At 40.0% G+C, this 25,845-nt stretch overlaps 1 protein-coding gene across 1 annotated transcript in view; it reads left to right on the top strand.

Moving 5' to 3' along the window:
- The window catches only part of b3gat2 (beta-1,3-glucuronyltransferase 2 (glucuronosyltransferase S)), an 82,200-nt gene that overhangs the window by 35,717 nt on the left and 20,638 nt on the right, over window positions 1-25,845 (top strand). Inside the window, exon 2 of the mRNA XM_033612961.2 lies at window positions 3,380-3,524. Coding sequence (XP_033468852.1) covers window positions 3,380-3,524 — 145 coding nt within the window. The remainder of the gene's footprint in view (window positions 1-3,379; window positions 3,525-25,845) is intronic.

Here is a 25,845-nt window from a genome sequence, read left to right as displayed (position 1 = left end):
TTTATCATGTGCTGGTTTAACTCCTAGTACCTGCTTCCAGTCTTTATGCTCAGATAACCGCATCCTAACTCCAGCTCCATAATAAACACATGAACATGAGAGTGCATCAATCTTCTCGTCCAACTCTATGAAAGAAAGCAAATAAGCTTTTTCCCAAAATGTTTAACTACTCCTTTCAAGGTTAAATAATATTGCCACACCACTTGTTATTACTGACCTACATTCTGTAGGTCAGATCCTGTATATTGACAGTTATGTAATGATTTAGAATAATATATGTACTGTACATGTATTTATATTATAAGTATGTTTCTTTGATTTTAGTCTTTGGATGAAAGTACCAATATGTCCATATGTTGCATGATATTTACATCATGGAAGTATGTGACAAATATAATAATGAACAAAAGGATATGCACTCAGACTTAAACAGAGGAATAAGCAAGAACATGTCACATCATGACATGTACAGAATAAATCAGACTGACTTTGCTGTTGATTAATGCTGCAGAGTGAAAACGGTCCTTTGACAACAACACAGAGATGAAGAGAGCATTATACATTTTTTCTATAACCCATTTTATGAGAAGTAAAAAGAAAAACATTTCAATACTTAACACAATGTAGAATCTAACAAGGGTACATAATAGCCAATGATTTCATTAGAATTTGTATAGATGACCTGAATGCTTCGAAACTTCAATCGCTGCTTTGTCAACCAACATCCAAATCAGTGTTTGAATGTTGCGTTTTTTTATTTTGTTTTTTCATCAGTAAGCTGGTGGAGGAAACTGAAAGGAGGTGGCAAGTGTCTGACAGGGACGAGGCCAATGTCCTCAGATCAGTCATTGAACAACGCTTCAAGCAGTAAATTAGCTGTCGGCTCAAGGAGGTAAAAGAGGGAAGTTGCGGCGTTGTATCATGTCATGTGATTTACCTGATTTACCTAAAGCCTCAATAGCTGGCGCACTCTTGTAGAACATGAGGATGATTAATTTGTTTCACTGAGACGTCAGCAGTCGGTCATGAGTTGGAATCTATTTTATATGAAAAATAAAGATATGAATGAGAATTACAACTCTGCAATTATTAAATGGTCTTTAATAAAAGACCATAAACATATGCTTTTATGTATAAAAACATTCTATTGTATATCCTTCCAGTGTACCCGAAAAGGTCTGTCAAGCCAAGTGCACCAAAGGAGGCTAAACAGAGTGTACCCAAAAAACACCTTCCCTTTATTTCTAGTGATGTCTGCTGTAACCCTCCAGCATCACAGCAGTGGTTACACTGTGCATGTGTAACCACCCATAGCTCCCATGGGGTCAAAGACCATGTCCCGGCTTTTATTGAATAACCTTGTGTCTGATGAGTAAAAGGAACAAGTGAGGCTAATTGTTATCTACAGCTGGCAACTGTAGTGAAGGGCTCGCTTTGCATCTAGTGATACGGTCCGACCCATGTCATTGTAAGTTATTAATAACTTCCCTCTTTCTATCACTCTCTGAAGTTGAGTTGGGTACGGGTGGTTGATTAGTGTATATAAACATGACTGATTGCTATTAAAACCCTGGTGCCGTTGCATTCTGTCGAACTTGGAGTATTTGTATTACAGCCCTAAAAATTTGGTGCACCTCTGCAGCAACATCCATATTTGAAGTATTGCCTGCTGCCATGGCTACATATGAGTTTGGACAGACACAGATGTAATTTAACTGTTTGGCTGAGACACACAACCACAAGGTGGTAATTTCAGTTTATATTCTATTATAGTCTATTATTTACTGCTTCATATCTTTGGTCATTGTCTTGTACATTTGTATAGTAGTCATCATATCTACCAGAGACCAGTAGGCCTACTACTGCACTAAGCGGTGACTTTGAGCTGCGTCTTCATATGAAACTGTGTTTTACACTTCCTTGCCTTGCAGCTCCGTCTACAGTTTGCTTCTGTCATTGAGCTCTGGCAAGGCTCAATATGCACTTTGCTCGAGGCAGACATCCTTTAATTAGGCTGTCAATGGCAGACTGACAGTTCTCCCCATCAGTAATACATCAAAATGAACCTGCCTTCACCTGATTGGATAGATACCCCACTCACTGGGCTGTCACTGGTATCTGCTTGCACTTCACTGCACTGCAATTATTTACCAATAAATACATTGTAGTTAAGATAAACTCTTTGGGGTGTTTTTATTCTGCATTCAGCTAGTCTGTGCACAACCAGGTCTCTTCCTCCATTATTGCTTGGGAGTTTGCAGCAGAACTGTAAATCCTCTCCATAGATTGGGCTATATATACACTTGGTTTCCTGTGGTTTTAAAAGCTAGGACTCAGTGTGATGCCTGGGCACAGTAATGCAGTGCTGCTCACTGATTTGGTTTTGTTCTGTTGTTTTGTCGTGAGCGACTGGCTGGAGGCTGTTTGGGTGAGTGATGAGGAGCGGCGTCTGAATGAATGGGCTTGAGGGTGGCAGGGGTTGGAAAATAGAATCTCACATGTGCACCCACACACAAAGACAAGATACAGATGTCTCATACTCCAACAGAAAAACTCAGCCCTCCTTGCACAGTCCACTCTCTGCACCCCCATCTCTGTCTTTTATCTCGCTCTCTCTCACTCTCATTTCTCGTCGCACTGCTTCCGGCTGTGTGCAAATTCATTCACTGTGAAAATGGAAGGCAGCTCCGCACAGCACAGTTTCATTTAGTCCTCTATTCAGTTAGCCACAGAGTCCCTCTGCGTGCTGCCCTCACCCATACTTCATAAGAAATTAAAGATCTCTAATCACTCATGCAAACAGACACACGAGTAATTCATTTCAGAACCAACGTCACCAGACTTTCTGGGGTTTTCCACTTTATTGCATCTGCAGAGTGTACATCGCCCGTAGGCTCAGACATCGTGTCCGGTTTGGTTTTGCAGAACTCGTATTGTGACTGACAAGAAAACTGAATGTAGATCAGTAAAAAGTCTGACCTCTGACGATGTCACAGCTGTTGTTACTACAGCAGAACACACTTTAAAGCAGCCCCACAGAGGAGACTGTTCGAGCACATCGGCCTCCTGCTGGCTCTAAATAACACAACTGTCAAATGATATTGGTCAGGTTTCAGGAGACAGAGGACAGCTCTGTGTTTAACTTAGTACGATTCTAAACAATTTCCCCCCGGGGATTAATAAAGTATTCTGAATCTGAATCTGAATCTGAATAGTTGTCTCAATTGGGTCTACTAGACCCAAATTAATAGAGTTAATCAAATAGCCACCTTTATGCTTGAAATGTATGAAATTATGTGCGTACATAGTCATCTTGTGTGTATGATTGTAAGAGTGTGTCATAAGTGAACTAAAACCTTTCCTTATTCCCTCTTTGCAGATGCGCAGTACTCGAGGTGTTTCTGTTTGGCCTGTGGGATTTGTAGGCGGCAGAGCATATGAGCGCCCCCTGGTGTCCGGGGGGAAAGTTGTGGGCTGGTACACCGGCTGGAGACCGGACCGACCCTTCGCCACCGACATGGCAGGTGAGGAACAACTCCATGACGCTGTGTTAATAAAAGCTATTGCAGATTCATTTTTTTGTAAGTGTTATCGGCTGGAATGACCAGAATGTATTTAATGAGGAATTTAGATCTATTAGTGAGACAAAGTCTGGAGATGTCCTCAAAATGCTACAGTTTTTGGCACATTTGTTCATGATCATCAGACTGATAAATCACACTAAAAGGTCTCCAGAGGTTGATTACTTATGATTCTGGTTACCCTCTGACCTTTCTTAAAACCAGATACTAAATTCAAATTCATCTAAGGCCCTGTCTACACAGATGCAGATATTTTTGAAAATGGATTTTTTCCATATGTTTTGGCCTCTTTTCCACATGGAAACAGGGGTTTACGTCACTAAAACAGATATTTTTGAAAATGCTTCTAAGGTGCAGATTCTTCAAAACTCTGACGTTGAATCAGTGTTGACATGTAGAGCATCATCCTCTCAACTGCACATGCACAGTGGCCGACTACTTTTTTTTTTTTTTTTCGTTTTGTTTGCACTTACACTTGGGTTCCACTGTCTGTGTGAGCAGCATGTGGCGGCAACCTTGCTGAACTGCTGCGACTTTCACACATGTAGTGCTCACATGGAAAGTTGTGCTGCTGCAGAGCTGCCTGCTGCTTTGAGTACTGTATTTACACAATTTAAAGCCGATATTCTGCTTATCTATGGAGCCGTGCATGCCACTGCATTGTCAGCAACATGGTCCTGCAAATAGTTCACAATAATAAGCCTTGTGTTAACAAAAGAAGGGATTCTGTCCACAGAAATGTTGTCAGAGGGTTTTTATTTTGAAACAGAAACAGGAAATGTTTTTCTATATGTCAGTGAGTTTTTCCTTATCTGCTGTGAGGGTCTTAAGGACAGAGGGATGTCGTATGCTGTAAAGCCCTGTGAGGCAAATTGTGATTTGTGATATTGGGCTTTATAAATAAAATTGATTGATTGATTGATTGATTGATAAATACATTGAAACTGTAGTGAAAGGTTGTGCAATGCCAATATGATCATCAAAAGACCATTTTACTGTCCATTTTTGCTGAAACCGCACGCTTCACGCCTTCTATTCCCCAGATATTCTGCAGCTGACCACTGCTGCTCATGTGGGCAGTGTGGCTGCTCTAAGCTGTTAACATAGGCACCAAAATAAAAAACAAGGTTCTTCAACGCAAACGCGTTGCTCACACAGGCAGTGTGACCCGGGGATGAATATTTTATCATTTCTGCACCACTTTGTGAACAAACGGAGGCATCTGTTGCCCCTGTGTTATTTGTTCCATCGCCAGAAACAGTGGATTTGGATCAAGCATGGTCATACCAGCAGATGGTGGGACAAAGAAGGTGGGATTATTGTCGATGAGGAATGAAAGGAAAACTTTCAAATGTCCAGAGCATCACTCATTTGTTTGAGTGCTCCATTCTTACAGTAAAAGGGAATCAGCGGTGATGAAATATCCATAATCAAAACAATCTGTATACATGTAGACAGGGCCTCAGTAGATTGCCAGCAGATTTGAAGAACACCTTACAGTCAGTGTTTTATTTGAATAAAATCTTTGCATCCTAATGATCCATACATACAGGCCTACCAAACATAATATTTTGGACCTATTACTGGCAAAGTTACAAAGGACTATCATAGTATTGATTTGTTTCATCCAACATTTGGTACACAGACTTCACAGCCTCTCTGGTCCACCAGTAAGGCTTCAGGAATTTGACTTGTTTTCTTGAAGAAGTACTTCAACTATTTTACACATGCAAATCAGTACCGCTCAGCCTGCGGAAACAGTTGTCTAATGTTTTTTTTGTGGCTCTGAAGAAGCTTTGTCAAATCTGAGAAAATGGGATTGGGCTTTGAGACTACAGATTTATAACAGAGAGTATGTGTAACAAACTGAAGACGAGGCAGAAAGGGACTAATGAAAGATGCTGAAATTCTGACTTTATGGAATGAAAAGTCTGGCAACCGCATGAACTCATTTAATGTAATCATAACTTGAAATAAGGCATAATAAAGTTTCTATCAACTGCCTGTGATAGCGAAGCTAAATAGCAGCAGTGGGACCAAGTCATTTTTTCGTAAGTCACAGGTAAGTCTCAACTCTTGGCATCCAAGACATAACAGGCAAGTCTCAAGTCTTAAACTTTGAGTCCTAAACAAGTCACAATGTGCTCTTCACCAAATTCAATACCAATTTAACAACATAGTATTAATATATTAAATCTACAAAAATCAAAAAAGGTTTTTTAAAATGTCTATGTGTATTAGTTAAAACATGTCTGTAAGTTTTTGCATCTTGGTCTGAAATTTTCGACCTGCACATTTTGCGTACTGCTGTTCATTTTTGTTAACCACTGCAGTTTTTGCTCATGAACAAAATTATCCTCAGGAAATGAAGGGAAATGGGCTGATTCATGGCACACTTATTTAATCCTTGGATTTGAGGGAAGGTATCAAATATTTTCAAGTCAAAGTGTTCAAATCAAAGTGAAGTCACAAGTCATTGGTGTTAAAGGTCAAGACGAGTTGCAAGTCTGTTTTGATTTTGTCAAGTTGAGTCTAAAGTCATAATATCTGTGACTCAAGTCTGACTCTAGTCCAAGTCATGTGACTCGCGTCCACACCTCTGTTAAATAGATGACTGGTACTGAAGTACAATGCAATATATGACCCAGATCATGTTGCTCTTTGTTTTTCTTTTCTGATATTTATCAAAGACAACAGGATTGAAAATGAATGTTGACTGAGTTGATCAGTGGTTTATGTTACATCTCGGAGGTTAAAAGGTGGTGGAAACAGTTAAGATGTGCGGATAGCTTGTGGCACTTACTGTGGTTCTGTAAGTTTACTGTAGAGTTTGGAGTGTTTAGGAAATAGTGGTGAAAATGGAATTTCAGTTCCTTTTTTTTATCTCAACCCTTTGTGGTAGCATCAAAAGATTTTATTGACCAGCGCACTGATTGAAGATCAATTAAAGTCAACTGGACTGTTTTGGCACGCTGGCTTTCATCAGAGAACAGAAAGAACAGAAAACAATATTCTGCGCTTTTTCTTCCTTTGAGTTTACGTGAAGAGATCAGACAGCTTTTCTACTGAGCTTCTGTTTTTTTCATGGATTAATTTACCATAAAATGAGATGTGATCTATCCAATTTAATATTCTGACTGTTGCTGCTCCACACAGGAGCTCCTGTGCTACTTTGCTTGATTGTTTATTCCTGAGATAAATCACAAAGCAGGACTGCGGAGTCATGTTGAATAAAACTGTCCTGAAAAGCGACAGAGTAGATGGAAGCTGAGCTGAGGGAACCCAGTCAGTCGGAGGCATCAGAAAACTCAGCATCATGGTTCCATTTATGTGTTTTGAATACAGCCGGTTGTCTCAGAAAGACTCCCCAGGCTCCAATACAAACTCAGACCAGACCAGTCCTGCACTCTTCAAGTGTACAGCACATATATTGTAGGTGTAAACACTATGCCATCTTTTAAATTATTTATAAAAAAATCATTTTATAGACAGTCTTCTATAAAACAGTCTTCTCTAAGGGTTTCATTTGTTATTACTTCAGCTATCTAACATAACTGTTTCCTCTAGTAGGCCAATGTCTCAATGTTGAAACTTATAGGCTGCTGTATTTTAAAGAATTTCTACATTCAAATTTTCCTGCAGACCAATTTGAATATAAAGAAAAACACTTAAAAAAAAATCTGATACTTTTCAATAATACGCTTCTATTTACTTCATTTCAGGTGAATATTAGTCTGCACATGATCTTGAACACGCATTAAAAGCCTTAGGGCCCTATTTAGATGGACTAAAAAGCAAAGCACCAGGCGTGCAGCACATGGGCGTGTCCCAGTCACTTGCTAGTTAGACAGCGTGTTTTCAGACTGTGCGCCATGGTGGAGAGTCTAAAAGGGTTGGACTTACTCTGTGAATTACTTATGGGTGTGTTTTGGGCGTATCATTCAATAAGCCAATCAGAGTGTCACCTCTCATTCCCTTTAAAAGAGGCGCGATTGGAGCGGACGGCAGAGAGCTAGTTAGATGGCGGACCTACCAACTGGAAAGAGTGAGCGTTTTACAGCTGAGGAGACGGATCTCCTCGTGCGGAAGGTAAAGGCCTGTCAGAACCAGATCTACGGGGACAGCAGACAGGCACCCAAGCTCCCCGAGGTAAAGCAGGCGTGGGATCACTAATACAAGAAAGATCTTACTAAATATCTGTGGAATATTATTCAGACCTGTTTTCATCATATAACAGAGCACAGCTGTCAGGACTGCCGCAGAGCTCCCCAAGGTGCTGATCCTGCAGCTAGGACCTGTTCAGTGTTTTCTCCCCCACCCACGTTTGTTAATTGTTTTCACATGTTTCCTAGAGCTGTGTTCTGCCTCTTATTTGCATGTGTGTCCTCTCTACACTCAGATAACAATATAATAATATAATATAATGTAGCCTAGTATATAATGTTAAAATATTTGCAATGTGTGGACTTTGGTTTTCAATCAAAAAAATGATTGATTGGTCAGATAATTTCACAATTTCATTTGTCATTATTACAAATTATCCATCCATCCATCCATCTTCTAACCGCATCATCCTCTTGAGGGTCACGGGGGGGCTGGAGCCTATCCCAGCTCACACTGGGCGAGAGGCAGGGTACACCCTGGACAGGTTGCCAGACTATCGCAGGACTGACACATAGAGACAGACAACCATTCACACTCACATTCACACCTACGCACAATTTAGAGTTATCTATTTATTACAAATTATGATTATCATTATTACTGCGATTAGATCATTCTGAGTAATGACTGACCATTAAGACGTGTTTCTGATAAATATTTTAATGTGCACAATAATAACCTTTCACATTGTAATTATATTTTTATTTGTTATCTGTTGCATATGTGTGGCTGCTCCGTGTGTCTGAGCAGAGTGCACACGGGTTGTGCACCCGCCTAGAGACGCATATTACTAATTTGTTTAACAGCAAAATACTGCACCGTTGACTTTAGACCAGTTTTTCGTTGGTCACTGGCGCATTTGCTTTTCCCGTCATCTAACTAGCAACGTGCCATGACTGCGCCTGACCACTCCTCATTTTTAGACCAACACACCCAGAGAAGCGCAAGTTCATTTGCTAGTTAGATGACGGGGGCGCAGGGCGTGAAAATGACAACTGCGTCTGCATCTAAATAGCAATGACACTTGCGACATGGATTTTGCGCCCTCCGCTGTCCGCTTTAGACCATCTAAATAGGGCCCTTTATGTTTCAGCTATGTTTGTCCTCTCTGTCAAGGTGAAATATTCTGATAAAGACACAGAGACAAGTGCAGCTGACCAAGCTGTTATGTTTGTATATGGACATCACCATACAAAAAATCTAACTTCCACTGTTCATCTCCCATCTTACACCAACAATGAATGCCAGTAATCTTGACAAAGTAGATTAAGTTGACTGAGCTTCACCAAATGTAAAGTGAGTAAGCCCAGCATTTGGGTTAGACCAGGCGTGTCAAACATTCTGGCCCGTGGGCCAGAACCAGCTTGGCAAGTGATCCAATCTAGTCCACTGGATGACTTTGAAAACCTAATGTTCCATCACTTGTGAAGGCTAAGAGGTGCCTTGTATAATGCTGCTTCAGAGGCTAAGGCAGGGGATGACTTACTCTACTTCCTCAACATTCAAAATAAACTTACGATAACAGTAAAACACCTTGCATTTATGTTTACTTCCTTGTGCAACAAAAGCATGTGGTTAGGTTTTGAAAAGAACATCATGGTTTGGTTCAACATTCACAAGTGACGTGAACAGCAGGCTCCTGGGTAAAAGTTCAGGGTTTGTTGGACCCATCCACCCTGCCCCCAATATAGGGACTATCTAGCTCTTTAAATTACATTCTTACTGGTGGTGTTACAAACTGCTGCCGGCAACTTTGATTCACAATGCTGCAAAAGCTGCCTTTGTGCATCAGTATCTTGTGCACAGTCCACTGACATAGCGCTGGTATCTGACGACTTTGGTTGGTGCCCCTGCATCAAAATTTGCTGCTGCCCGGTGCATATTATACCACCCCAAAAGGTGCCTTTGTGCATCGGTATCTGACGCCCACGTCATTGACAAAGCAACGATATTTGATGAGTTCAGAATGAGAACGGGCTGGCCTCTGCATAAGCCTCCACTTCAGTTTGGTGTGGAGATGTCAGCATTACTACACAGGATCTGAAATGTATGGAAAATGCACATGTACCTATTGACAGTGAGTAGTAACTAAAGATTGAATGTGGAAACACTGAGACAAATTGTTGAAATTGCATTTATTTTTCTTAAGGCATCTCAGGTTGTTCATCATCTGCTTTTTAAATGAATGAATGTTTCACGGGAAGGGAAACATCTGGAGGTGTTTTTATTTATACGTTATTATGCAATGGTTTAATTGGTCCGAATAACCTGAGATCAGTTTGAGCTGCATGTGGCCCATGAACTGAAATGAGTTTGACATCCCTGGGTCAAAGGTTCCTTTGCTTTCTCTCCAAGAGTTATATGAGCTGATCAGTAATATTCTCATGTCTGTGTATTCAGTATGAAGCCAGTAGGTGATCAGCTTAGCATAGCAGAAAGGTACAATGACAGCTTGTGGTTTCAGCGGGAGTCACATGCTGGAACTATTTCTTGGCACCACACAGAGGTGCTGGGCTGATGAATGTTTTTCATCACAAAATAATTACACCACATAACACCACAAACTGTTGTTTATACATTCATGTTTGAGGGCAGATTAAACAAACAAGACAACATATTACGAAATGAGATTTAGTGGTGTTGGCAGTTTTTAACCCGGCTGGAGAGAGCCAGGCTAGCTGCTACCCACCGTTTACAGTTTTTAAGCTGAACTACGCTAACACCCAGCTGCTACTGGAGCTGCAGCCGAATTAACACACAAAGATGAGAGTGTTCTTGTCTCACTTTTAGAAAGCAAATAAGTGTATTTCAGTCACCAGTGTAAATGTTGGCATTGCAGGCCTATTTCTGCAAACCACAAATATTTTACATTTGTACGTTTTTTAGTGATTTTTGATGAGATTTTTTTGTGTCCCTAGAAATAAGAAAAACAAAAACACATTCCTTTTTATTTTTGTAACACTTAATTGACACTTAAAGGAACATACCAAAATTAAATCATAGATCAGTCATTATTTTCTTACACACACACACACACATATATATGCATATTTAAAAAAATGGCCTTTTATGTGTGTTTTTTGCTGTATTTCCTTTGTCCCTGAGCCAGACAGTTAACCCAGCTTAATTTTGAATGAAATACTGATCTAATATTAACTTCAAATACAAATAACACATAGATTGAAATGTCAATGAAATACATCATATGTTGTAATTAATTAAATGTTATTACTACAACAATTATTTCCATCACTGTGTTTATTGTGATTAACAGGACATATGGTAATGGAAGTGAAAATGGCAGTTTATATTACTAAAAAAATGTGTAAACATCTCTAAATATGTGTAAGATTTTCTAAAAGATTCCAGACCAAAATGGACCATAGTTGAAGAATCACCCTATTATGCAGTGAATATGCTGAAACTTTACATTTCATTTCCATTTAACAACGCTATGGTTAATGTGTACTTAGCTTAAGGCACAAAAAAACACTTGGTTATGGTTGATAAAAGATCATGTTTTGACTTTAATAACCTGCTTATGATGGCATTATCCTGGCTAAAACAAACCGATGTCTTGGTAAAAACAACAGCTTTTCAAGGCACTATTCCCCATGAAAACACAGTGAAGGGTCACTTACAACACCCACGTTTGGTGGATAGAAAAACTGCTGGATGACGCAGCAATGTCTCACTAAAAAACAACTGCTTTTGTTGTTTGTTGGTCTCCAACAGTGTTCTGCAGCTGGGCAGGCGTCTCGCCTCGGTGCCACCATCCTCTCCACCTCTCGATGACAAAGTCAGCTCACATATTACATCACTTTAGAAACACTGATATGATACATATCTGTGGTTTGGAGAAACATACAATGCCATTATTTTCTTCTGACAGCTGAGCTTGCCTTTGCTTTCCCTTCCTTTAAGCACAGAGGTGACAGATCAGACAATGCTAATATGATGGCAAAGACAAATGGCCTGTTTTTGTCATGTAGGTTGTTGACCATCATTTTGACGATGGAAACACTGATTTTCTTAACCCAACTTCCTCAAAACTCAAATGGAGTACCAGTTCTCTCATTATAGTGATTAAAAAAAAAAGTAGAGGCGGTGTTTGATTTGTCCATTCTGGGCTGCTGTAGAAACAACAAAGACTCTATGGAAGAGGACGTGCTCCATATGTAGATATAAACAGCTCATTCTAAGGTAATGACAACACAATGATTCTTATATTCAGGTGATTATAAAAAATGAAAAACATAGTTATGAATAGTACATTCCATATCCCCCTACACACTGGAGCTTTAAGGACAGAGTAAATCTGAAATCCAGCTGGAGTAATATGAATTCTTCCGGTTAGGTAAGTGATGGAATTTTTATAGGAAACACTGAGTCTAAATTTGTCCTGTAGTTATTACCATTGTAATGGAGAGTAAAGACCAAGCAAACACATCCAGGAATCTATTTACATCTTCGGATCTCCGGTGTAAAAATCCAATCAGAGCGGCGCTCAGCACCAGCATTCCCTCTGACCCCAGAGAAAATAATTCATCACACTGACCAAATAATAACACCACTCATTATCCCACTTCACCCACACACATACTGTATTTAGACTCTCTGCAGGAGACACTTTATGTTAGTAAATAACATTCAGTGTAGAAGTGTTGTAGATACTGTAGATACAAATGATAATTGCATGCTCATCATTCTAAACACATGTGAGACACAGCTGGGGGCGCCGCCGCAGAGCAAACGTGGGCTCACACACATGTACAGGTCTGCCCTCGGGATTAGTGTTAATTAAACCATGCTAGCAAGCGTGAGCCTCTCTTTTTCCTCTCCTCCACCTTTCCTGCTCCACACCGGCCAAGATCCCATCCCTCCATCCTCCTCCCAACCCCATTCCACCTAATCTCACTCTCGCACACACACACACACACACACACTATAATTATCAGCCTTACTTTTACACTGCACTATATAATTACACTGTCAATTTGCAACGCTAAGATTTACTGCCGTGGCTGTGTTACTGTGCATTTTTTTGCCTTAAATTCTGCAAGAACAACAATGGCTACACCGAGCAAACGGCCCAAACTTTATTCGCTCTTAAATTATTATTCACAGGATTTACAATGGGGTGTCTGCAGAGCACTGAATGAGTGCCAGTGCGTGTCCTAATAGTATTGTGTTATACAACGCTGTATTGTTAGCAGATCACTAAAGCCTCCCATCTCCTGCTCTGTCTCATTTAGCCAGACACAATGGAGCCTGGACAATGATGGTGTGGAGTACTATTCACCTCAGCATGTGCGTGCCTCTGATTACAGACATACACACACACAATTACTACATCATGCATCTAACTGAAAGACACGCAAGTGCACACCTGCCAGCACTTGAATTGAAGTGGACAAGCGTACATGTTCTAGGACACGCATAAATATATATACACGCATGCAGGAGCACATTAGTCTTTGCGTCTTTGCAAAGCAAGGCGAGTGAGTCTGTGTGCGCGCACAGGCACACCAGCACAAAGACTGTTGCACCTTTTGCTGAAGTGGTACTTGTGCCTTGGGAGTGCTCCCTAAGATAGGGACATGAAAGTGTTTAACCCCCAGTAACCCCAGTGTTTATACCCTGCTCTTGAGATGGTGAGATGAGAGGAGATAGAGACAGTGTGCAGGAGCACAGAAGTACTGTAGTTAGAGTCAAACTGAACACAAACAATTGAACAGAGTAAAAAAGCATATTAACGACGTGTGTAGCAAAATATAAATATGGTGTATAAATGTTCCTTATAGCTTATATGTGTGTAATCGTGAGGTAATAAAACAACAACCCACTGTTTTCAGCTCATCCTATGACCATTTAAATGCAAAATTTGGCTACTTATAAAAATAACTTTTATCTTTTTACTTCATCCACACAGTAGTACAAGAGACAGATGGTGCTTCTCAAAGTCAAGGATGCTTCCTCGGTAGGACAGGTCCTTCCAAATTTGGTCCTACAGAGGCTAGGCAAGACTACTTCCTAGCATTCGATGAACAGACATTGGAACAGGTTAGCGAGTGCCAAGGTGTGCGTCATTGAAGATGCCCGGCCTTCAATTCCAGCAAATCATGTGCAAATGGAAGGGTACTTCATGCCCGCTGAGGATTCACACTTGGAACCTTAAAAATTCTCTGCAGGAAGGTTGCTTGATGGTTCCCTGACACTGGAACAGTTCTTTGGTGGGATTTAATAATGTAGTCTCCTTGATATTCAGCTGTTTAAGGATCCTTTCTTGACTTTGAAAAGCACCAAAATAGTTTTTGAAAAAAATCATGTTTCTCCTCCTCCTACTGCTTCTATTGGCATTTGCTATAATCTACCGCGGTTCACGGAAAATAACCAGTTAGAGCTAAAAAGTCTCTAAAGCAGCTATCAAATATGTTCTCAGAAACATATTGTAGTAAACTCTTTAGCTGTAAAATGAAAATGTTTGCTTCAGCCAGTGGGCAGTGCTCAGTACTTAGGTTGACTGTTTCCATTATGCCAGCCAAGTCACAAACTTTCTCATTTTACAGGTAAGCAACACACTCAAATATGTTTCTGAAAACATATTTAACAGCTGCGTAAGAGACTCCCTGGCGCTGATTGGTTGTTTTCCGTGGGCCGTGGTAGATTCCAACCCAGTCTCACTCTGAAGTCGTCGAATACCATTGCTTGGGCAGCGGCTTATGGCGTCAGACATCAACGAAATTGTCGTCCTGTCACATCCGTGTGATAGTCGGCCAGTCGCAGTTAGGGAAAACAATGTAAGTTAAGGGGGCGAAAGTCCGAGTAGGGTCAGTGGGAGGGGTGGTGTACTGGTCCAACAACCACTGACTTTCACACATGAGGCAGGTGTTGGCTTTCTGTATGATTTTAAAGCCAAACTCTTTTCTCTGCATCTAACCACGTGTGTGTGTTGGCAAAATATAACAATGTGCATTTATTGTTGAAGGAAAAAAAAACGTCAATTTGCAGTGTTGCACCAACACTGACTTTAGACTTTATGCAAACTGTACCTTTTCTGTGAAAATGGTAGTGCATTTTGAAAAGACACAATGCAGTAACAGGCTGAAGTTGACACGGCTTTCAACAACCAATACGCCCAGGGTACATTGCACATCATATGCCAACATGATAAGTCTGTTACCAAATGCTGATATGTGATGAGGTTGGAAGATAATGTGTTGTAGATTCTACTAAATGCCATTTGAAGCACAATGAGTGGTAGGAGGAACAAAATCTTGGTTAATATTTGATCAGCACTGCCTAGCAGCAGCAGCAGCAGCAGCAGCAGCAGCAGCAGTCATTGAAACAATTACTGTGTGCAGGTAGAGACAGTTTCAGCAGATTTAACAAAAAGTTACTTTTTAAAAAGTTGCCAACTACAGTCTTAATGCATCTGAGATAAGTGCATGCAGATTGGAGGTTATTACTGTGTGAAGTGCCAGGAAGGGAAAATCTGTCTCATACAGCCATTTCAGCATGTGCTGGAGCAGGAGTGGGGTGTATAGGTGGTGGATAGGTTGTTGTCAGGGCCATTGTTTGTTAAAAGGCTGGTCTGCACTCTGATTAGTGGATGGAGCTTTCCTCCTTCCATGTCTGATGAAGCCACTTGTTGAAACATATTTTTAGTTTGCATATTTTTCACCTACTTTGTTCACACTTGTTCTAAAAAAGTATTTTGTCACACAGCATGAAAAGAAACTGGGGGTAAAAAAATGTATCCAGTTATATTAGCATAATAATGGCATTTTAAGATCAGACTTTCAGTATTTAGTTACGGCAGTTGTGTGGGAGTATTAATGAGGTTCGGAGAAGGCGTCAGTACACTAGTCCTCAGCAGATGAGACATAGAGGCACACACAGATGCACACTTAAAATCCCGGATTACACAAGTATTTTCTGGGATCAAAGGAGCAGGCTATGGTGAGAACTCCTGGGAAATATCATGATTCCAGCTATTAAAACTGTAGTCTTTAACTTTTATAAAAATAACCTTTTGTCATGTTTGATAAAACTATATAGCCTACTATATTATATACTGACAATAGTACATAAAGCAGGTAATCTATGAAAAAAATCTTGCTTTCTCTTCTCCTCCTAGTGCTTCTAAAAGCATTTAGAAAAATCCACTGTGGCTTAAGTTACACAACCATAAAATTTCTTGTTTTACAGCTAAACAGTACACTGATATATGTTTCTGAAAACATCTAAGGCAAGAAATAGGCAATGCAGTAACAGAATCTTTGCTTGTATTGTTTATAATGGTTTTTGTCATGAAATAGACTCAGTAACCATAGTGTAAAAAAAAAAATTTAAAAAAAGTATTTCCGTTTGGGTACTATTTTGGGTACATAGCAACACCGTACCATAATGGTAAGAAATGACAATAGAGGGTTATTGTTCTAATTTTTTTTATAGAATTATATACAATGGAAAATATTCAGAAACCTTAAAGTTTAAAATTCATGCCATTTGAAATTGAAAAACATAAAATTTAACTCATTTCATAAGATTGTTTGTCTGAGCGTTTCCCATAGACAACATTGTACCAGTGTGGAACCACCCATAGGAATGAATGTGTTAAAGAGTGTAAGCATATTTCATCAACTATCATAACCCTCTTCAAATTAAGATACTGAGTTACATGTCAGTGTTTGAGTACTTGTTTTACATTGAGTGCCTGTTTTCAGTGTCCTGCTGTGTGTCTTTCCTGACATACTGTATGTCGCCACCATTTGCTGTGTTACTGCTGGGCTGCTGGCAGCTTGTCTCCCAAACTTCTAAAACCTGACTTATCATTACTAACATCAATGCTAATTTTACCCTCTTCCTCTCTGAAGAGTCATAGAATAATATTGTTTTCACTCTGTAAAAGGAATAAAAATGTGTATAAAACACAAGCATATGGCCTGCTCTGCAGAGAGGATTCACAAAGAGCACTGTTATACAATGTCATAGCCTGAACTTTGTTGAAACTAACATTATTAAACGTATTTAGGTTAACTGTAGTGTAGAGATAAAAAGAAAAGTATGATGACTGTTAGTTATTTAAACAGTATATTAACCTAAATACACAATACCAAAAAATGTAATGGTGAAATCCCATGGTCCATGGTGGGACTTTGCATTTGAACAATTTTCTACTTCTTAATTATTAAGTAAAGTACATTTAAAAGACTTAAAATTGAACTTTACTTTTCTGTTATTTTGAATCCAATATTTTTACAGATTGTAAAATGACAGAAAAATACATTTTTCAGACCATTCTATGGAGAGAGTTGGTAGAGCTGAACCATCCGAGGAAGGCCCTGAAAAAAAAAAAAAGACTCAACATGTAGAAAGTCGTGTTACAATATAAACAGTGCTATTGGTTTTCCTTGAGCCCTGGGTCTTTTTTGACAGTATTGCTCCATAATTGAGGATGTATCTTATCAGTGCAAACTGCCAAAAATGTATGTTACCTAGAGGCAGAGTGGTACCATAGACTTCTCGGCTGTGATTGGTTGTTTTTGTTCAGCAAATGGTATTAGAAGCACTAAAAGGAGGCAGAGGATTATTATTTATTTCACACATTATCTGTCTTGTGTACTGTCAGGATGTAGTAATAGTTTAAATCAAATATGACAAAAAGTTATTTTTAAAAAAGTTACCACTGAAGCTTTACTCCCTACTTCCTTAACTACCAACTATTAATCAGTGCCTTCCGCATTTATTAATTTCTTTTTTTTATTCTGCTAATAGACTATGAGAAGATAAGGAGGTAATGTCTCTAATGTCATCCGTAGGCATACAGACATAGATGCTTGGATTTGGGTTTTCTCTCTTACCTCAAATCTGTGGGATCATCACCAGATGCACACTGAAAGAAGTGAGATTTGCTAATGGGACCATCCTAGTAGAAAATAATGCATTTACTGCATCCACTGAGGGAAGTTGAACTGTTTTAGATAGACATGGGTGCAGATCTGATGACAAGTTTGGGGGACACACAATCAGTTGTGATTTTTTTTTATTTATTTATTTTTTAATTGCACGCATGCAAATCATGCCCACAGAGTGCTTGACATTGCCAGCATATTTCACAATTTCATAGAGGCTCATTACCATCACCGAGTCATTCAAAAAGCACTACACAGAGAATCATATGCTTACCTTTACTGTTTATTTCTCTTAAACAGCCAATAGTACATGGAGCCAGCCATCACCCTCCTTTTCACTGCTTCACTGTTAGTTAATGCTACTGCTAGTTTCAGGGTCTCAGACATGTTATGTCCACTCACGTTCTCATCTCTCACCTCTCACAGATTCCCAATTCTCCTCATCATCTTCCCTTTCTCCCAGTATATGGGACTACTGTATACATAAGTAGATATGGATGGTTATCAGAATATGAGCTCCTAACTGAGCTTGGTTAAATTAACTGATCATGTTTTTACAGAGCCAGAAATGCTAGTATTAGTACAGTTCTAAGAGCACAATAAATACTTACAAGTTACAAAAGTTGACCCAACAAAATCAGATTTATTTAAATAAATTCATATCCATTCATTGATCATCTTTATAGGAATAAATATCCCAAAAACAAAACGCCTCAGTTTGCCAGGCACTTCTTCTCATGGTGTTTTGTGGTCACCTGTCAATCAAACTGTGTGGGTGCTACTATCTGTGACAGCTTTCTCCTGAGATTTTCACTTGTCTTTATTCAAACAACGCAGGAACCTGTCTGCCAGAAGGGTTTTGTCAGGAAACATGACCCTGTGTGTTTGTTTGTGCAGATATACAAGTTCCCTCAAGTGTGTAACACTGCAGTGGACTCACTGCAGTGTTACATGGACAGGTGACAGAGGTTATATAAACAGTTCATTTATCATAGGCTTATGATTTTAATGTCACAGAGTAGTAGTTGCTGAGTGTGCTCATATCTGGTTTTGCCCTGGAGGTAAACTCTTTTGTGTTTTGTATGAGCCTCTGAAATAAAAATGAATCACAGAGCGATTGGGATGGAACAGAGGCAGGGGGACGCTATGAACAAAGAGAGGAAACAAAAATAAAAATTGACTGCATACTCCTATGTAAACCTAGAGGACAACAGAGTGGTCACATGGTTCCCTCAGGCTACTGAAGCTTCAGGTTACACTACAATAAGACAAATCAATAAAGCACAAGAGGCTGTGACGGGTATCAGTTTCTCATTTCTTGTGTTTCTTTAGTCTTCTTTGAATCTCTTGTCTTCCAGACCTGACTTTTCTTTCCCTATTATGTGTTGTTCCATGTTGGATTGAGAGTTTTGATGGGTGTAATACAAAGTCAGATAGTATTATAATGCAGTACAACACTGAAATATAACATTTATGTGTGTTTTGTGGGGTCATTCAAATCAAAAGGGTTTTTTTTTCTCTTTTATCACCTTTAGCTCAGAACATCTCAGGGGGATTTCCTGTGTGCACGTTAAACACTTCACCCATTATATTTTAAGATGTGTAGAGCTGGTAATTGTGGCCTTGTGATGGTGCTGGAGGAAAGATCAGGTGCGCCCTGAAAACAACCCCAAAAAATAGGAAATCCAGACATTACTTTTAAAGCTAACTTGTTATTGATCAAAGTGCTGACGAATGGCAAAGTTTGACCTGGTGACGTTGCATGGTGAAGAGTCAGGTGGTCCCCAAAATCGGGATAAATCATGATAAATTACGGAAGACCAAGGATATCTCTTTGAAGGTAAACTTCAATGATTTTGCACTTCAAAGGCTATTTACAATCCGGTCTCACTCCAGTGACATCAAAAACTGGCGTTTAGGCAGTGAATTCCAGCATCAGATGCAACAAAAAAAGCGGCCCTCTCACATCAACATGATAAGTGGCCGGTTGCCATTATTGTTTAACAGCACCCTGCAGCATCTTGGGGAAGCAATGGACAACAGTGAAAAGGCTAAACTTGACATTGTATCCCAGAACGTCAACAAACAACATACCCAGAGTACCTTGCACATAATATCTTGACGTGGAAAGTCCATGGCCAATTGTTGATATGTGATGAGATCGGAGTGAGAATGAGTTCACAGAGGTCGTGATGTGCCACTTCATATGTGAAAAGTGTTGTATAATACTTTCTGCCAGGGGGAACTGTGTTAAGTCTGATGCCTCAAGTGATGTCACTTAAATGTTAAATTGTTGGCATTGTACGTTTCTGCAAACTGCACATTATAATATAGCGGATATGTTAAAACTTTATGTTGCAACAACACCGTGGTAAATATGTGGTTAGTTCTATATCCAAAACACATGAGGCATGGACACAACCCGTCATGTCGGTGGGGTGGAATGTGTCTTTCACCTGTTACACAGACTGTCTTTGCAGTATGTGGTTGCTCCCAGCTTCACTGTGCGTAGAGTTTTACCAAGTGACAAAGCAGCTGGTTATGCAGGGTTTGGAAGCTTCGGGTATATTAACTGGTACTGAAGTAATCCACTGGATTGATTAACTGCATTGATTTGACTGATTTATTTTCACGTGACATGTAAAAACAAGGTTGCTCTGCTGCTTCGCATTGCCTCTGGTACGATGAAGTATACATGTGAATCCTTTTAAAACATATAGTACAAATTTTTTTTAGACAGTTGTGTACTTCATAACAGTTTGAGGTCTGCAGAGCCACGTGCAGAGAAGAAAAAAAAAAACAATGTAAAAATAGAGAAGAGCCAGTAAGCTTGGTCTCTGTGGTCAGTGTGGCAGCTTCAGTTGATTATACTGGACATGCTCTGCTGTGGCCATGCTGGGACAGATGTGTCTGATCAGTTGTTAGGCACAAAAAACGTTTGGTTAGGGTTAGGAAAAGTCATGTTTCAGCATAAAATACCAGGTTTTGGGTGCACAATCCCTGCTGGAAAAGCAGCAATGTTTTGGTAAAAAACAACCACTTTTGGTGCCACTATCCCCACTGGACAGACAGCGACAGGTCACTAAAAAAACACCCATGTTTGGGGGCTGAAAAGCCGAGGGAAACACAGCAACAGGTCCCTTAAGAACACCCACATTTGGGGGGCTAGCGTCAATACGATATGTATGAAACATGTATAGGTAAGAGTTAGAAAGAAGTGATCTCACCAGACCACTCCTCATCTCTGCTTGAGGCTACATTAGCTGCTGCTAGCATAATAACCCTGAATCTCTGACTGAATTGTTGGCGGTTTAGTTGTGTTTAGGTGCAATAAGATCACATGAATTGTAAAAAAAAAACTAGGCATACGGATCACGACAGCTGTAAAATACCTCTGATTTCACTTGTTGATAACTGACTGTAGGGCCCAAGTAATGATGAACTACAGGCACATATTTCTCTCCAAAGAGGGTAATGTGGCATTCAATAGATACATACAGCCAAATAGGTCAACCAGAGTGGGTCAGGAGTAAAGTGGGACAGAGTTAGCGCAGAGTCTGGACAATAGCCTCGTGGGCAAACATGGCTTAGATAAGCTGTGATCTCCATATCACCAAGGCTGGCTGCGGGTTAGAAGATGTCTATCTTGTAATTGCTCTCATATCTATCTGCTCCACCTGAGCTGCATTCATCTCTGTTATTAGCCTGCGGTATCACACACAGAACAGTAATGAGCCTGATACCAGAGTAACCTAATACTTGTATAGGTATTATACCAGGGTCTGTGTGTTTCTTTGTGTAGGTGTAAGGCATTGTGCAGTGCTGGGAGTTTGCTTATGGCATGCGAGTAAAAACTCTTTTACTATAATGGACTTTGTTTAATCTTAAAGTGATCAGATTTTTTTTAAATTGGGTTGTATGAGGTACTCATCCATTGTCAGTATATTACCCACAGTAGATGACAGTCGGTGGGGAGCAGCAGGCTGGAGTACCACAATAGAAGCTACAGTAGATGTACTGCTTAGGACAGGGTTAGCTGCAAAGCATATTTTAGCCACCTAAATTAAAACCTTAATGTCAGACCAAGTGGACACTATAATGAGAATATTTTCATCACTTTACCGTGTGATCAGATAGGACAACATAAACATTCTAAACGGGTCCAAGCGTATTTCCTGTTGGAATGTTTGTTAATCCAGTAGCTGACAGGAAGTAAACAGGGACCAAATCTGTTGACCTAGCAAAAGGATACCAATGAAACAGTCTATTGACTGACATCCATCCATCCATCCATCCATCCATCCATTTTCATCTGCTTATCCAGATAAAAAAGTACGCCAGACGTATCTCTCCCCGGCAATGCTTTCCAGCTCCTCCTTGAGGATGCTGAGGCTTTTACAGTCCAGATGAGATCTATAAGGTAGCTTATTCATTAGTGCGGAACATCTAAATTCTTTTTGTTTTTAACATGAGTATAAGCGAGTATTTATTAGGCTTGTCCACAATGTGTTTATTATGCTGTGTGTATTTGTGTATTTTTGTACTTCGTGTTGCTCCCACAGCTGCGAAACTAATTGCCCCACTGGGGACAAATAAAGCAATTGATTGATTGATAAATCCCTCTACCATGTTCTGGGTCTGCCCTGGGTCCTCCTACCACTTGGATGTGCCTGGAACACCTCCAATGGGAGGTGCCGGGGGGGGGGGGGGGGGGGGGGGGGGCATCCTAACCAGATGCCCAAACCACCTTATGACACAAAGGAGCAGCAGCACTGCTCCGAGCACCCTCGGGATGTTCTGAGCTCCTCACCCTATCTCTAAGGCTGAACCCAGCCACCCTCTAGAGGAAACTCACTTTAGCCGCTTGCATCTGCTATCTCATTCTCTCAGTCACAACCCAAAGCTCATGACCATAGGTGAGGGTTCGTGATTCAGCCTATACAGAAGAACTTCTCAGAGGGAGACTGAAGAGGATGAAAGACAGCGTTGCATAGGTATATAGAGGTTCTACGATTGAGAAAATATTGTGCCAAAAAAACATATTCTCAAGATATCTATTTATCAATTAAACTGATATTTATTCTTTGGGTAGGCCTTCAAATGGCTTAAATATGTTTTGCAGCTGCCCCCCATCCGCAGCAGTACATTGCTTAGCTTCTGTGGTACTCCTGCTTTTTTCTCCAAACTAAGAGCATGCCTTCTGACATCTACTTTAGCTAATACACTGACTCTGGATACAATAAGTACCTCATACAACCCTACTTTAAAAAATTTGACCTGTTTCTTTAAATGTTACTGTAAAATATAGTTGTTATCAGTTTAAGTATAACCTTTAGTCTGTAAACACTGGTTAAGTATGAGTCTTGCTCTCAGTCTCACCTTGGTATATATGTCTGTGTCTGTAAATGGGAGCGAGTATACAGGGTTGCAATATGTTTGTGATGGCTGACCTGACCTTAAATGCAGCAGACTTAAGCCTATAGGAGGATGATAAGCCAAACTCATTTGCATGTCTACATTTTCTTTCTATGTGACCCGCGCTGACACACATTACTCAGAGGACTGCTGTCTGCTGGCCATGTGTCAGTACCTCAGGAGAACTGCAGCCTAGAAAATGCAGTTCAGCCAGGGGGAGAGGGAAAAGAGAGGAGGCGAGGATGGTGAATTACTTGGGGTAATTCACCACCAGTGCTAATGCACTGATTGCCAAGGCGTGCCACCCACTAACGATTTGCATAAATAAATATTCAGTAATTATGCTGAGACCTTGTGCATGGAGGATCGCAGCAGTTTCTGAAAATATCCTCCTGTCACGCTCTAAACTCGAAACTTCAGCATTCCTCGGAGAAATGCTGCTCTGCTTAAATACATAACTACACCTACACATTCATGCTGTCTTGATGGGGCATTTAAGGACCGTACCAGTATTTTAGCCCGTTTATAACAAATTACATAGGCTTTAAATTACACCATAGTGTTTGGATTTTTAAATGAGTTTTTCCTTCCTTCCAGACAGCCACTGGTTTCAAGTTCAAAATTCCAGGTATGCATAATTGCAGACACTTAACACTGTGTCAGGTTGAGTTTTTAATTAACGTACATTATGTCCTTGAAAGGGAAGCACATTATAAAAGGCTTCTGATTTAGTTATTTCAAGTATTAGTGTGGAGCTCCAACATCCAAGACTAGATTCTGGCTAAACCAAGGAGTTAACTCCGGGTCTGAAATGTGAAGCCACTGTAGAAGTGCCTTAAATCTGCTTTCATTCTAATGGCTAGCAGGGGGCGACTACACTGGTTGCAAAAAGAAGTCCAATTGTAAAGAAGTCCTCAAGAAAATGGCCCTTCTTCTCACTTGATAAAACCTCCTGAGACCCAAGTGTTTGTTTGTTTCATTTTCAATTTCTCATTGGGATTAGTAGAACATCATAAGTACAAAAAACTAAGCATTGTCTTTGAACAGGAAGCAGTTTTTTAAAAGATACTGTCCTCATGTGGGAACAATGGGTTTATTTTTAATAGTCACCAGTGTGTAATAAAGTATAAAACTTTTATTTCCATCCCTGAACACTGCTGTACAAAAACAAGATTACAAACAATGCAGCATATCTAAAAGCGTTCTGATTTGTTCGTTATGTAACTCTGCATGAATTTTCCTTGCTCCATATTTCAAGCTAGGAATTTCCTTTTTGTCTGTCAAAACAGTCTGTTACACCTAACTGGCCTTTAGGAAATGCTGTGAAATACAATATTAAAGTCCCAATGTCCTCAAAGGATAACTTTCGTATTAACAGCGTCATAGCTTGTTACTATTGTTAAAACTGGTCAAATTTGTATGCTAAATCAAGCTACAAACATTATTGAGCATATATAAACAAGTTCCAACCATGAAATTTAATCAGGTTTTGTACCTTGTTCAACTTTGTGTCTGGATTCGTTTGTGGATTGACTTGGCAGAAATAGATGCAATCTTCTTTTCACACAGATTAGGGTGTTGTGCTTTTTCTACCACCACATAAAAGTGTCCACGAATGAGGACAACAGGTCTACGTTAAGTAAAATAAATCATAAAGTGGAGCAAACCCAAAGTTTAATGTCCTCATCTGCGGACACTGGATGGTATACATCAGTAAACAGTTTCCTGATGAGTTTATGGTCTCAATCGCTAGTTTCAAGTCCTCTGCAATACAGCATGGTGCTCATTTTGCAAATTATGGTCCCATTTACAGTAAAATAGACTGTAGAGCAGGGGATGATCAACTCAAGATTGACAAGTCACTACCACGGTGGTGTCCTCAGGGTTGTCAGTCAGATCCACCCCTCACTTCTCCACAGCTCCACCCTGCCATCAAAATATAGTCACTTCTGGCTTTTAAAGACCAAGATGAGGGCCAAAAAGCCAAGCTGGGGACTTCAAAGCACTTGTCCACAAACCCATGTGTGATGTCACAGTGGCGACGTCCACTTCTTCTATACAATCTATGGGCCAAATGCATTATTTAAAGTACAACAAACCACATTCCTGCTTGCACCATGGATGTATAAAGAGTACTGGATGTAGCCTTGGAGGTGGAGCCATGTTTATCCCTATGAAAGTTGGTCAGTGATGCATGAAACCAAAAGATTTGACCCATGGGGTGTAATTGTTATCTTTCGCATTGTTGGGCCTGCAGAGCAAGCACATTAGAGACGTCTGCTGGCCGAGCCAGCTATACTTCAGGTTTAGCCCTTCGCTATCTTTAATGGGGATAAAATTATTTATTTGTGCTGTTCCTCTAACCTTTCTAAGTGTCATAGGACCAAATAGCTAAAATCCAGATAGTAAACAAACTGTTTTGAGGGGGTTGTGACACTCAAAAAAATGTATCCACTGATTTTGAGATGTCTCTTTCACAATGAAAGTCTATGGGAAAAAGTCTTTTTGGGCCCAATGGCATCACATAACAGAGCTTCTTGGGGACCTAGATTGCACATGCTAGGTTTAACAGAATAGTTAAAATTGCATTTAAACTTCATCTAACTTCTAGCAGTGCACATCATGAATACATTATTGTTGCACGGTCATAGGAGGGAGATTTTTGTTTTATGTTAGCTTGTGAATGACTTGCCATCTCGGACCACCCCAGTCAACCAACTGATGCAAGAGTGATATACAATGCGAGCCAATACCGCAGTTTGATTGTA

Source organism: Epinephelus lanceolatus, chromosome 17 (genome assembly GCF_041903045.1).
Source record: "Epinephelus lanceolatus isolate andai-2023 chromosome 17, ASM4190304v1, whole genome shotgun sequence".
NCBI classification, from domain to species: domain Eukaryota; kingdom Metazoa; phylum Chordata; class Actinopteri; order Perciformes; family Serranidae; genus Epinephelus; species Epinephelus lanceolatus.
The sequence above is the reverse complement of the archived record's forward strand: the minus strand, read 5'-3'. Positions and strand labels throughout refer to the sequence as shown.